Below are 14,753 nucleotides of genomic sequence, written 5' to 3'. Positions count from 1 at the left end.
TAATACATCTTTGTTACATCTTAAGGCAGAAGGAAAAGGCATAGAACAATACCTAATTTTTCAAGTTTGCATTTATTTACTTTTTAACACAGCCACACCTTGGATTATCACGCAGATACAAACTTTCAGGTTAGTTGTTGTTTCATGTCATCAAAATGTCAAGTTGAGGCTACTGTCTTTATCTTAGTCTCATATATGGGAAAATATTTTCTTTTCTCATTGCACAAGAGTAAACCTTCTGTTTCATTTGTTTAATGAGTCTCTCGGAAGAAATAGATGCATTTGCAAATACATCACAGTTTTCCTCTTTTTAAATAATGACTTCATTGCAAAAAGCAAACAATTAAAATCTTAGTGTCTGTGACACAAGCTTCAGGTTCACCATCCATTTTTATTTACTCCCCAAATTAGTAAAATAACATTATTGATTAAGGGTATAAGTAATAGCAGTACTTATGGAAAAAACCATTTAGTTTTCTAAATTTCATGGAAATTTTTTTAAAGTAATGAGTGAAAAACAATGTTGAGCACTTTGTCCTGTCCGTTCAGGGTGAGGTGGTGTTTTATATGAAAAAAGATTAATCATCCAAGAAGCCCCATTTTCTGTAATTATGCGGACAGAAGGCTCTCTTTCCCTATTCATGTTTTCAATTGTGTCTTTATGAATAAATTCAAACTGTCTTTGTAAACAGATGGAAATCAGGCATAGTGATAGAATATGCATAAGAAGGATCTCCTGTGGTCCTCTAGGCTGCAGCCTGCTTCACATTAGAATTGTCTGTAGCTCATTTACATCACAGAATTCAGCTGACTCCTATAAGGAAACTAAAGTTAGTCCTGCTTCAAAAACATTGATATTGGTTCCCAATAGCTCAAATGAATAATACCACCTTGAAGATATGTTAAGCATGATCTTTTTCAAGTATGTAATTGGAAAAATGCTATAAATTTGGCTACTTAGTGTGGTTGCCGAGAGCAGTCATGGACTACTTGCTGCAGTCCTCCAAATCATCTATGGATTTTGACAATATGATTGTAACAGTATCACTTAGCATTTGTATGCCACTTTTAGTCTGTAAAATTGTATACAAATAGGATCCTTTCATGGAGATTCTACTAGCAAATTCTACAAGCAAATTCTACTGCTTTTTAATAGGGAGAAATAATGCAAAGTGAAAAGAAGCTACCAGATTTTCACATGGATTTAGATCATACAAATGGAGATTTGGGTTACAGAGTTTTATTTGACAGTGTTTGTGGAAGGGAGCAAAGTGTTTTCCAAAGTCAGTGAGGTTAGAGTGTGCTTTGCTGAGAACTTTCTCTTTAAAAAAAGACAGGGCATTCAGTTTAGGGGAAAAGTTACTTCAGAATAATTTGCAGGCCTGCTTAAAACTGTGAGCTCTTCTGTAGTATTCTTACGTCAAGCTTGTTCATTGGTATCATCTTTTGAAGTTTGCTAATACTCTCTAATGTAGCTAGTTATCACTTAACTCTGACATTGTGCCACTTATACTGCTGCTGCCACCTTTCTCCTTCATGGTCTAATCTCTAATATCTGTTCTGCCTGGGCAAGGAAAAAAAAACCTTTGGAAAAGTTGGGGTGACAGTCCCTCTCTGTGGTTTTGGTACAGGTGAACCAGGTGCCCTGGAAGCACACATCCGCCAGCTGGACAAGGCCTTGGACACCAGTCGCTTCCAGATACAGCAAACAGAAAACATCATCCGTAGCAAGACACCTACAGGACCAGAACTGGATTCCACTTACAAAGGATATGTGCGTGTGCTTTGGAGCCCCAGTAATACACACTCCAAGCTTAGTTTGCCTTAGCCTTTGAAGGAAATGCAGCTGCTTCAGCAGAGCAATTGGCTGTAACTGCTCCTCAGAGTCTCTTGTGTGCTTACTGCCCTCAACCACATGCTATTGTTGTTTATATTGTTAGTGTGTTTACAATAGCATAAGATTACAGGAACATGACTCTAAGGAATTTATTTTCCTTTTGCATTTTTGCAGATGTCTAGAAGTACTTTCTCACACATGCTTTTATCCATCTAATGATGATGTCCTTGTTTGAAATTCCTCTGCTTTTAAAAGCAGGTTTTATAGCTTCAGGCACAGTATTCATCTTGCTAATGAATTATAAGCATGCACCATATAAGCAAGATTGCATGTATGGAATCCCTGATTAAAAAGCTTTCTCAAAGAGGTTTTCTAAGAGATAAATCTCTCTCTGAGCCATTCAAATAATTTTATTAAGGACAGAATTTAAAAATTAGCTGCTTGGATGCATAGTAACATTTCCACATTTAAGTTAATTTTCTTGATCAGTCTTCAAGTGTCTTTATTGTAGTGTCTTAAGAATTAGAACAGGTGTCACCCAAGACATCTAGAACAATTTGGCATTATGGTGCTAAGTTATTTCTGTATAACTTATGCTTTAGGCCTTTATCATCTGCATATACTTTTTTTTTGTAGTATCAGCACAGATTGTTAAAGTTATAAATCTTTTTCTTCACACTTATACTTACTTTCAGAAATTTCTGGAAGTTGCATTGTAATTCTCACTGTCCATACAATTAGTCCTGTACAGTGCATATTGAAAAGGAATATTTTGTTTGTTAACACAGATGAAACTGCTAGGTGAATGCAGTGGAAGCATAGACTCAGTAAGAAGGCTTGGGTATAAACTGAAGGAGGAAGAAGAAAAATTTTCAGGGCTCATTAACATGAACAGTACTGAAACACAAACAGCTGGTAAGTAACATGTGGTTCATTTGATGAACAGGAATTATGGAAAGCAGCAAACAGGCAAAGGTTTTCTGAAAAAATACTTGGTATTATTTCCTGGCATATATATTTACATGAGTGTTACCGTACTCTGTTTAACATCTTTTAATAGGAATAGTAAGGAATATCAAGCATTCCCTGTGTATGCCCTATGAAGAGTTTAGGCATACAAGTCCATTTTAAGAACTTCTTCATATCATGAGGCATAACCCAAAGCATTTCAGAGGGTCCCTGTAGATGCAGTGGGTTTTTCTTATAAGATTTCTCACGAAAAATATTGCTTATGTTGCTGTACAAAACACCTCTAATACTAGCTTTCACCTCTGAGATTATCTGCCTACAGTGAATAAATTTATTTTCACCTGATAGAAGTATTCATTTGACTGATTTTAAACATCAGCTATAGAACAAGATATATTGGATTGTGAAAACATGGATTTCCAGAGACTATAAAGGCATCATCTCCATTCTTAGCTTGACAAGATATACAATCCATATAGTCTCTCATATTTTGTTGTGGGTTTTTATTTGTAAATTTTAAGTTGATTAAATGATACAACTTATCCTTCTGCCTTATGATTTCAAGATATCCAGCAAGAAGAAATAGCCCCTAATTTATTTCTTTTTAGTGCAGATGTTTATCCAATGAATCAGCAGTAGCTAAGGCAAATGTAGTGAGGTGTGACCATTAAACTGTGATAGGCACAACTACCAATGAAAATAGTAAATATTTGGTTAGTTAGATATATTAATATTTCTTGTGTGATTTGCACTTGTCTGGTAACTCAAGATGTCTTTTTTTGCCAACATCACCTGGTTTAGAGACCTGCATATATCAGCTTAATTCTGCTCATAGAAGTCTGACATTAGAAAGCAATAACATTGCCAGTTGACTGGAATCATCCAGATTCTTCGTTCTTTCTCTCCAATATCATTTTCTTCAGTCTGACTTAGTTATTAAAGTGGTTACTGTTTGTGGCTTAGGCTTTGGATGGAGCATCTTTTTGTCCTGAGCAGTATTCAATTTATGCTATTATGTGTGTGTGTAGCTAGTGAGGTTTTTTTGGCTTTTGTTGAATTTGGTAATTTTGAATTTTTACTGAATTTTGTAATTCCAGGTGTAATTGAAAGATGGGAATTAATCCAGGCTCAAGCTCTAAGCAAGGAGCTGAGGATGAAGCAGAACCTTCAGCAATGGCAGCAGTTCAACTCTGACCTTAATAGCATCTGGGCTTGGTTGGGAGAAACTGAAGAGGAACTGGAGAAGCTCCAGCGCCTTGATCTCAGCACTGACATACAAACTATTGAGCTCAGAATTAAAAAATTGAAAGTGAGTTTTGTTTCTTATGAGTTACCTTCTAAAACTGAGTGCAACAGGTGTGTTGAAGAGGTTGCTAATAGTTGCAGCTGGTTTTCTCCACATAGCAGGCTGCTGCTGATAAAGTAATTGGGAAAGTGATTTTCTGAATCACCTTTTGGAAGGAAAATGTACCACTGGCTATCCAAATGAAGTTCTGGAATAGTAATTCTGTGGCAATTCTGTAATTCCAAAATGTACTGATAACTCCTGATGTCACCGAAATTGATACAACTTTTTAAAAAGTGACAAGTTAGATCAATTCTCTTCCACTCAAATTGGTAACAAAATGTAAAAAAAAAAGCTAACCAAAAAACTGCTTCAAAATGGCCCCTTTGCAACATTCCTTTTCTTCTTCTGTCATCTCAGGTGCATCAAGATCTGAACATTACTTTTTCATCTCTCTTGTAAATTTTGCAGCTATAAAGATCTGCAAAGGTGGTGGTCCACAACTTCACATTCAGTTGCTAGTATCTTACAAGCGTGGGCACGAAAGTATGGGATCCAATGTCAAAATGCACTGTTCTTCATGCCAGGGATGGGTGAACAGACAGTAAAGGCTGTTTCCGGCAGGGATCCGTGTGAAGCAAGTCAATGCTCATCGTCACTGTAATCCAAATATAGCTGCCATAAGTACTGCAAAGGTTACTGTGACATCTTGCTTTTAAGTAAATGCTGTAAAGTAGGTGGAAAACGGGGCATTTCATAAGAATTCTGTTCTTATCTCACCCTCTCTTTGAAAGCCCATTAGTACCCTCCAAACCAAAAGAGGTGGGGTTTCTTTTATGACTTCCAATGTAAACAAATCAGTTTTTATACAGGTTGTGCTTCTATAAATTGAAGTGCTTTATAGTCTTTGTATGTTTTTGTTTCTCTCAGTAAAAGCTTTTCTTTTAAAATACTGATGACAGCAGTTTCCACTTGAAAATATGTTGGTTTTCGTGTTTATCAGCAAAACCAAGAAGTGAGGGCAAAAGTTTTATTGTGAGCTAAAATATAGTTGTGCTACATCTTTAAGTTTTGTTGGACTTACTATGTCTTTAAAATATCTGAAATATGAGCCAGATCTTTAAAATTCAACTCTGACTTCAGGCTTTTAAGACTTTTTAAATTTAATTGGCTTGCTCTTGTTTATGCTCACAGTAAAATTTTAGTAGATGTTAAAAAGTGAACATTTGCAGGGTCGCAGAGTGAGCCCAGAAATGTCATATCCAGAGTAAAGGGACTGTTACAGTATGGTACCTTTCTGCAGCTGCTGGTGGCAAACCATTGCAGTCTTGTGGTGCCTTCTCTACTTTTTTCCCCTGAAAGTCACGTTTTACCAATTTCCATTCTTTCTTCCCCTTTGTCTTATCAAGGAGCTGCAGAAAGCGATTGATAACCGCAAAGCAATCATCTTGTCCATCAATCTGTGCAGCTCAGAGTTCACTCAGTCTGACAGCGAGGAGAGCAAGAAGCTTCAGGAGCGCCTGTCTCAGATGAACGTGCGCTGGGAGCACGTGTGCAGCATGATCGAAGACTGGCGCAGCTCGCTGCAGGATGCATTAATACAGTGCCAGGTCTGTGCTGTGCCTATTGCAAACTGTCAGCAGCCCATGTAATGAAAACATAAACCATGTAGGTACTTGGTGTGCTCACCATCCGTCTGAAACTTGCCCATCAAAGCCAAAATACAGCTTTGGCGTGTGTTTTCCTCAAGAATGCACCTGCGCTACCTAAAACAAGTATTTACAGCCCAATATTTACAAAATCTATCATGTCTGGAGCAGTAGTCTAATATTCTATTGTCTGCTTCTTGGAAGTTATTTTATTTAGCTAGTAGAATGCATCAGAGGGCAAATTAAAAACGTGAATTTAACTGGAATATTTTGCTACCCTGTTAAAACTGTGATTCGTCATTTGCAGGATTTCCATGAACTGTGCCATGGTTTGCTGCTTTGGTTGGAGAATATTGACAGAAGAAAAAATGAGATTGTGCCCATCAATCCAAACCTGGACTCAGAAGTACTGCAGGATCATCACAAACTTCTGATGGTAGGACTGTAATCACCCTTTTCTCTCCCAAAACACATCACTAGAAAAACATCTAGTCAGATTTCTCTTTCTTGTAAGGGTTAGCACTGTCTATTGTGTGCCACAGAGCTGTGAGGCCTGTGTCATTGACTAACTCTACCATGGTCAGGGACACCACTCACTCTCCTTAGTAGCACAACATACGATTTTAAATCTCAGCCAACTACCAGGCTGGTGTGTATCTTCCTGTCAGATTAGAAAATTGTATTGCTTCTCTTTTTTCTTCCATGTCTTTAATTTCAAATGTTGAGTTTTGTGAGTTCTACTTTTCTGCCTTTTTTTTTTTTTTTTTTTTTTTTGACTGCTATTAAAAACAATTGATGCTTGCCTTGGCAACAGCAAATCAGACGTGAACTGCTGGAGTCTCAGTTGAAGGTGGCATCACTGCAAGATATGTCTTGCCAATTGCTAGTCAATGCTGAAGGCAAGGATTGTCTTGAAGCTAAAGAAAAGGTACATGTCATTGGAAACAGACTGAAGCTCCTCTTGAAAGAGGTTACACGTCATATTAAAGACCTAGAGAAAATTCTAGACATTTCAAGTAGTCAACTGGTAAGTCACGCCTTTTTTTTCCTTTCTGTTCACTGAGCGCATTTCCTGCTGTTTTGACTGCCTTTCTCTGATCATTGCTATTGGCTGCTCTGTTTCTGTGGTTTGCAGTGCTTATCAAGATGGAACATGTGGTCTTGAATATCATAAAGTAATCTTAAACTTCATAATGTAAATATCTCTTCTGATTGGGGGCGGGGGGGCTTAAATTCAATTTTTTTTTTCTATTTGGTGTAGCAGTAATTACTGAACTTCTTGGTTTGTTTACCCTGCTATTACTGAATCAGTCAACTGGTAAAGTATATGAGATAATTATTCCAGTAGCAGTACTGAAAATTACAGTATATCAGTTGTCACTGGAAAAGAAGTTAATGCACACTCTGTCAGAGAGAGAAGAAAAAAACATAAAATCTGTAATAGGGTAAAGAATCCCTCATATGTGCCTCTTAGGCTTTGAGCTATAGTCCAGATCTTTTCAAGTTGTCGTGTCTCTCAGGTGTTTGAGAGGGAGTTACACATATGTCTTTGCCAGCAGTGACAGATGCAGAGTAAAGATTTCAAGGCTCTCCTTTATTTCACCTTTTTTAAAGGACTTGGATTAGCACAGTGCTTAAAGCAGAAGAACTCAGCTCTTCTGTCCTTCTAGTGGATTTCTACCTGTTTAATTAAAATCTTGGTAGTACCAAACTCTTCTGGTAATTCACAGCCAGTAAAGAACAACTGACAGTGTTGACTTTGGTGGAAAATGTATCACCTAAACAAATGAAATTTTAACTACTGTTTGCTTTTCTTTTCCTTTAGGGCTGACAGAGAAAACATGTAATGCCTTAGTCTTTTAAAATTTGGTAACAAAATTTAGCTGCTTTATTTTATTTGCCTTGGAAATAACTCTGCTGGAATATCACTCAGGGTAATTTTTGTAGTTTGCTTACCTGTACAGCTAGTTGCTGTATTTCTGAGCTCTGTTCCTTCTGAACTTTAGGAATTGTCCTCATGGTCTTCCGATGAATTAGACACATCAGGCTCAGTGAGTCCTGTATCTGGAAGAAGCACTCCAAGCAGACAGAGAACGGTAATTTCATGTCATTTGTTCTCTTCCACCTCTTGGGTGGTAGCTATAGGTATCTACAGCAGTTCTAGCCAGCTGGAACTCACCCCTTCTCACTTGTTAGGAAAGGAAGTGCCATAAACCAAAAGCAAAACACAGCTGCTTTCCCCAGCCCTGCTGCATATCCCATCCTGCATGAAATCAGAAGTGGTAAATACTATCTGAAACCAGGGCTGTCAGTGTGGTTGGTTTACCATGGTATGGCATGTCGTGTCTCTTGTATTTTGCTCTAGTGATGGCAGCACCCCAAAGTCTGGTCTTGTCTGGTATAATCAGTCCTCCATTTCTGTTTGGCCTTCTCTTCAGAGCTGCTTCATCAAGAATCTCAATAAGTTTTTTTGTCATTTCTGATGCAGGTTGCAGTTGCTCTTATTGAGACTTTGGATGAATGGCTAAGTAGAGCTGAAGGGCACAAAACATTATTCAAACCAGCTAGTTGTGCAGGACCTAATCAATGGCTATGATGGCAACTCGGGAGTTGTCCGTTTACATCGCTGGCACAAAATTCAAGAAATATAGCAATACATGCCTAGTACTTAACACTTCATACTCTGAGCCCAAATTGGAACTGCAATTATTTTGTCTTTTTCTGCAATTCTATTGGTTGATTAATTTGCTTTTTTCCTTAGTTCTTAAGACAATCAGATTCGTTTTGTTTTGTTTTGTTTTTCCATTTGCACTTTTTTTAAAAGCCTCTGAGTTCTGTCTTGATAAATTTATGGCTCTTGAAATTGATTTATTTTTTTAACTTTTGTTTACATTCACTAGTTTCCTTTTAGATGCTAGTATAAGAATGTAAAGGAATACTGGCTTTTCCAAATGAGAAAGAATATAAACTTTAACATTTAATTTCAGAGCTCAATGCTTTTGTCCTTTAAATTTAAACCTACATAATTTCTAATAACTCTGATATCACAGATGTAACTGAAGGTTGCCTGACCATTACAGGAAATGGAGAAGTACTTTACTGTAAATCTTTGCCTAGAGAGCATGTAGAATTATGATAGGTTTCATCTTAGTATTTTAATAAGGATTTGTCTGTCTCTAATTTGTTACTCTTCATGTACGTGACTACTTTTTTCCTTTTTGTCTTTCTCCATAATTCATAGCTAAGTTGTATGATTCCTTGGGTCTAGTTTTCAAACTTCTGGGTTCTGCAGCCACACAATTTTGAAGACTAAAATGATACTGTTTAAAATTTTAGTGCCAAATATGCTGATGCTAAATAAATAAATACTAATAGAAAAGAAATACAATCAGAATTATAAACATCGAACTGCATTAAATAATCCAGCAAACAGCTGTGAGTGCAAGAATGCCCCTACAGTTATTTGGCCTTCAAAATCGTGAGGCAGAGGAGCGGCAGAATTTGTCAAGGGACTGGTTTGGTCCTTTTTTCCTTGAGAATATTAATTTCTCTGCATGTGCATTTTTAAATCTATATATTTTTCCATATTCAACTTAATAAGATAACATCTATTTCATATTACAAATTATTTGAACTAAATTTCTAGAGACTTTTTTTAAAACCCAGAGCGACTGTTCATAAACATAATGTTTAAACTGTTGTTTTTCAATTCACTATGTATGTTCCAATAATTTTCATTGGACCTCAGCTCAGCTAGGTGCAAAGAAAAGCCAGTTTCCTTGATTCATGGGTATTGGTCACTTCATTTGATTTTTTTTTCTTTTATGTTTCCTTTGCTGCACTTTTAATTTAGTTTCATCAGTAGCTTGTCTTTATTTGCCTGGACTGAACATTCTTCTTTCTTTACCCCCTGTTCATTGCAAACAGCCACGGGGCAAATGTAGTCTCTCACAGCCTGGACCCTCTGTCAGCAGTCCACATAGCAGGTACCTTATTCTCCTGGTTTCCGCACTCTGTTCTAGAACACCAAGAGGATGATAGAAATTGGCCCTGATTCCTCTCAGTCCCACTGACTCCATCAGGTGGTCAGGACTTACACAAGTGGTAACTTCCCTTTTGTTAATCATTTGGCAAAAGGGACTTAAAATTACTTCAAATTCTTTGTTAAATAGAGATACAGGCTAATCATTGGACATCTACAGCTTTTGCTTCACAGAAATCTCATGTAATCAACATTTTTTTTCATATGCCTGATCAGGGTGAGTGTGTGTTTACATTACGATATTTAATGATTATTTTATTTTGGTGTGGTTTAAGAGGAATGCTAGTAAGTTCATGGCAAACACTTTCTATCATCCTCTTTACCTCTAGATATTAAATTAAGGCAGGTAATAGGCCAATATCATATTCTAGAATTCACAAAACCCACAGATCTGGATGAGACATACTAACATCCTTTATTTATTTCTTTGGTTTTTTCTTCCTCTTTTTTTTTATTTTTTCTTTTTTTTTTCCCTCTGAAACGTTTTGTTCAGTTTGTGGGTTTTGAATACTTTAGACTCAAAACTAAAAGTCAGAATCTGAGCTTATCGAGACTCGGGATCACTTTCTCTCCCCTCCTCAGACGACTGCAATAAAACATGCTAACATTGCCGTGGCTCGCCCGGTGCTCGCATCCCTGCGTTGCTCCGGGAGCATCACTGCCCCATCTCTGTCTCACCGGTAGAGAGCAGGCTTGCAGCTACAGCTTCTTGCTTTCCACAGTGTCTCCAGCAACCTGTCATCTCTGCAGCTAACAGTGCTTCTGCATTCTCGTTGTTGTCAGTGTGATGTGTGTACCTTCGCTCTTTCACTGATCGGTTTACTAGCCTCTACGATTATGAAGTTAAAAAAAAAAAATTTAATTAGCAAGCCAACGTGTGTAAAGGGGACATCTTTTGCTATTTCAGGGTCTTGCACACTGCTAAAATAATCAGAAAGTGTGATTAAGGTATATTTGTTCTTATTAAATCTAGTAATAAATCTCATTTAACCTAAACCTCGTTTATTCTCTACATATCAAAAATGAAGTGATTTGTTTTTAAAATAGTTCCTGTTAGAGCCAAAGATTTTATGTTGGAAAGAAGAAAACACAAAATTAAGTATCTTTTTAAAAAAATAACTCCTGTTAGAGTCAAAGAAAGAAGTGAACACTAGATTAAATACTGTGATTGAGCCAAAAACAAGCAGACAAAAAATACCTTAAGAGTATTTTTTTTTTTCAGGAGCAAAATCAAGAGTTTATTCTCATTGTAAATGAGGTAAAGAGTAAAACTACATACCACATAAGTATTTACATAAACACTTCTTTTAAGAAGTTTGCTTTACATGTGTATTTAGGGACTGTGAATAAAGTGGCATAGATATAAAACCATAGAACAAATAGAACAAGTATCTTTTACTGCTTCCACACGCATTAAGAAACTGCCAATTTTTAAGCATTTTTTCCTTTGAAACAAAAGGAAACCCCATAGAAATTAGGGGATATATGTAAACTCCATCTTTGTGTCTGATGGAGAAAGAGAACTAATTATTCAGTTCCAGCGTGCTGTGAGGCTTGGCGTTTTGTTTGTGTAGGGAGGAAAAAGAGGGAGGAGAGCAGCCACTAACAGCAAGGAGGAGGGGACAATGTCTTTGACAGATCAGCATGCTTGCACTAGCACCATTGTACTCAAAGAACACATTGTGTGCGCTTTTCCACTCTCCTGTGTAGTCAAACCACTTCTGCCAGCCTTCTGGCTGTCGGGGCGAGCCCCTGGCTTGAAGAGCAGCTAGCAGTGCTTTGCAGCTTTGAGATCAACCCTTGTTCTAGCAGTGGCATTGCTGCGGCACCTTTCAGATCAAGGCTTTCCAGCACTGTTTATTAACACATCTTGTAGCAGCACAACACAATGTTCAATTTGTCATTCAGACAAGCATGGAATACGAATGAGTCACTGCTGAATAGGAAACTTAATCAAATGCGCAAGCCAGACAGGTTGTGGTTGATGTATAATGTGGTTTTAACTGATAATGCAGTACAAGCTGTCACTGTGTTCTTTAATATTTTGACATGCCTCTGATCAGAGTACTTTGTGTTTGATCTTGCACTGGATCAGCAAACCCTGTTAGAGTTTAGTGTAAAGGAGAAATAAAGTCAATCCTAAAAGGTTTATCACACAAGAAGTTGGGAAGGGAAGTTCATCTAAAAAGTTAGAGGACCCATGCTTTGTGTATCAAAAGTGTCATATCACTTTGCCTTCTCCATTTTCACCACAGAAAGATAGGCATATGTAGTGTGATGCCAAGCAAGGTGCAGGATTAAATTAAACATTACATCGTGGATTTAACTGGAGTGTCATCCAAGCAGTACTAGTAATTTTGTGCTAGGTGGGAAAGCAAATCCAAGCAGCAATTCCCCTTTTTTCATCAGTTTAATAGAGCTGTCATAAGTGCACACCTGGATCTTTGCCTGTGAATTTTTTTGAAGTGATTAAAACGTTAAAAGATTAAAATAGTGGTTCAGTTTGCTCAGGAGTGTTTACATTGTCTCTCTTGAGCAGCTCTATTCAAGTTTTGGTGCCATAGTGCCAACCTCCATTTCCTGCTCTCCCCAAGCTTCCCCAAATGACTAGTGGATCTTTAAAGGTCACATGCTGTTCCTGGAGCAGACCAAACCACATCACTCTTTGTGCCTTTGCCCACACAGTAGCTCAAACACAAGATTTGGGTTTGGCTTGCCATGATTCTTTTCCCAGAGATCACCCTCATTCTCACTTAGGGCTTGTTACTTCAATATCATGTACAGCTGCTACTTCTTAAACTTACTGGATTCACCCACTTTTTTTCTGTGCAAGAAGCCAATCCTGTCTGGTATTTGCAAAGACCTTCAGCATCTGTCATCATACAGATGAAATTTACTGTTCTTATATTTTGTGCAGTAGCCTTTTAATGAAGATATTAAATTAAGGCCCATTCTTGATTAACTGCAGTAAATAACATCCGACTGGGCCAGCAGTGCCTCTTTCAATGTAAGCCTGTTTTCTGCATTCCATTAGTCACTTAGCATTAAAGTGACTTTATTTATTTCTATCAGGTTCACTTGAACAATAAATTCCTTTTTAAAAGTTTTCAGATGCTTACTGCAATACAGATTGGTTACATCTACCATATTTTCCTTGGGAAAAAAAAAGACAGCAATCATCTTTACAAAAAGGTTCCCCTCTGAGCTGAAATTAAAGTTCACTTTGACCATCCTATCTATAGCCTGGTAAATTAGCTTCTCCTCTCTGGAAATGCTTAGACAAGAGTTCCAATATCACTGACATTACAAACTCTCAGAGTAAGGGTAACTATTGCTTGCACTTAGATTAGTATATAAAATTTCTTGACATGAGGAACCTTACTGTTGGCCAGGACTGCAGCTGTGCTTCCCTCTTTCATTTACTAAGTAGGAATTGTGTACTGGAGTGAGTAGCAGATGGCCCTACCTCTTTCCCTCCTCACAGTGTGACAAATGGTGAAGCAGTCAGAAGAGAAAGCTAAAGAACAGAACAAGAACAGGAAATTATATTTCTCTCCAGAGTGGCACACAGTACTTCAGCTTTCCCTTCTGCCAGACTAAATAGGTGTTCTGTCCTTAAAAATAGTGAGCTTTTTAAATTAACAATGTATATGTATACTTTAACCATCTCTCCTTACCAAATCTATTACACTCTCTAAGCTGACATATTCTATTTTTCAGACAATTATGTAGATTGCAGAGGTGTGTCCACCATAAATACAGGCAGTACAGTACTCAAACTTTTTATAACATCTCCTCTGAAAATGTTTTTGTAACATTTCATTATTTGCTTGTTTAATTGTTTCCTTGCAGTATTATTCTTCAATACCCTATTTCACTGCAGAAAAAAAATGGTTTGCCATGAATTGTTTTAATTTTTGAAAGTTTATGTTCCTTTTGAGGTCAGCCATGTAAGCTCACATTAAAATTTCTTTTTGTAAAACACAAAGCAGGAAGTGCTGGACTGTGCTGCTAAAGGCATAGGAAAAAGAAAAAACAGGTATTAACTTTGCTCCCTTTTGATTCAGCTTTTTGGAAATTCCCCTTCTGACACCCAGTGTTGCCCCAGAGTGGCTCTGGTGCAGTGAAGAAAATGACACTTTGCTCATTATCAAACACCAGTTCGCAACAGCAGAAATGTGGTCATTTTTTGCTTTGGATTAACAACATTTATGCAATGAGAGCCTTGTAAATAGGCTGTGCAATCAAATGCTTGGAAGGTAATTAAGCATTCCTTGTTCCCTTTGTTTCTGCCTCAGTCCATTAACTTTCTGTCTAGGTATTCTCAGACAGTAGAAGTCCTGATCTAATTGAGCTTTAATATGGAATGCTCTGATGCTGTTTAATGTGCCATGTCCTTTCAATATCTTCTTTATAATACGTGATCCTACATTATGTGATAAGCAGCTTTCCATCTGGGCTACAATAGTGTGGATTCAGACAGCACAAGATCTGATGTTTTGATCATCACTGCTTCCTGGAATATTTAGTTCAAGCTAATAATTTAGCATACCTGCTGAATTAGTGTTTATGTATCTGTTGGTCACCTGAACTTTACCAAATTTGCCTGGCATTGTTGAAGTCCTCATAGTGTGGTGCTATACATATATGAACAAGAAAATAAAATAATCTCAAGCACAGAAATAATTCTTTTCTGAACATGTGGGAAGGAAACCCTTGATAAGCTTGGCATTGTTTTGAAGATGATATTTTCGTTTTTGGATGCTTCCCCTCACAGATTCAGATTTATCAGGGAGACAGGATCAAAAGAACAAGGGGAAGACAAAGAAGGAACCATCACCCCGTACTTACTTTACTGGGGAGCATTTGACTGCAGCCAATAAGCGTGATTTCCCACATGTCCTTATGAGAATTTTTATCTCTTAAACTCTAGGAAACCATAGATTTTCTGAGACCTCATGATCAGAGCAG

The 14,753-nt window shown here is 37.4% G+C and overlaps 1 protein-coding gene across 13 annotated transcripts in view; it reads left to right on the top strand.

Annotated features, from left to right (window-relative positions):
* SYNE1 (spectrin repeat containing nuclear envelope protein 1) overlaps positions 1 to 14,753 on the top strand; it is a 294,687-nt gene that overhangs the window by 267,809 nt on the left and 12,125 nt on the right. For 11 of the 13 annotated variants that reach the window (XM_063390127.1, XM_063390128.1, XM_063390126.1 and 8 more), the window contains 8 exons: positions 1,632 to 1,774; positions 2,626 to 2,752; positions 3,904 to 4,115; positions 5,501 to 5,701; positions 6,048 to 6,176; positions 6,555 to 6,767; positions 7,747 to 7,836; positions 9,668 to 9,726. In XM_063390127.1, coding sequence (XP_063246197.1) covers positions 1,632 to 1,774; positions 2,626 to 2,752; positions 3,904 to 4,115; positions 5,501 to 5,701; positions 6,048 to 6,176; positions 6,555 to 6,767; positions 7,747 to 7,836; positions 9,668 to 9,726 — 1,174 coding nt within the window. The remainder of the gene's footprint in view (positions 1 to 1,631; positions 1,775 to 2,625; positions 2,753 to 3,903; positions 4,116 to 5,500; positions 5,702 to 6,047; positions 6,177 to 6,554; positions 6,768 to 7,746; positions 7,837 to 9,667; positions 9,727 to 14,753) is intronic. The other 2 variants (XM_063390130.1, XM_063390129.1) reach the window with 1 other exon arrangement.

This window comes from Prinia subflava, chromosome 2 (genome assembly GCF_021018805.1).
Source record: "Prinia subflava isolate CZ2003 ecotype Zambia chromosome 2, Cam_Psub_1.2, whole genome shotgun sequence".
Classification (NCBI taxonomy): Eukaryota; Metazoa; Chordata; class Aves; order Passeriformes; family Cisticolidae; genus Prinia; species Prinia subflava.
The sequence above is the reverse complement of the archived record's forward strand: the minus strand, read 5'-3'. Positions and strand labels throughout refer to the sequence as shown.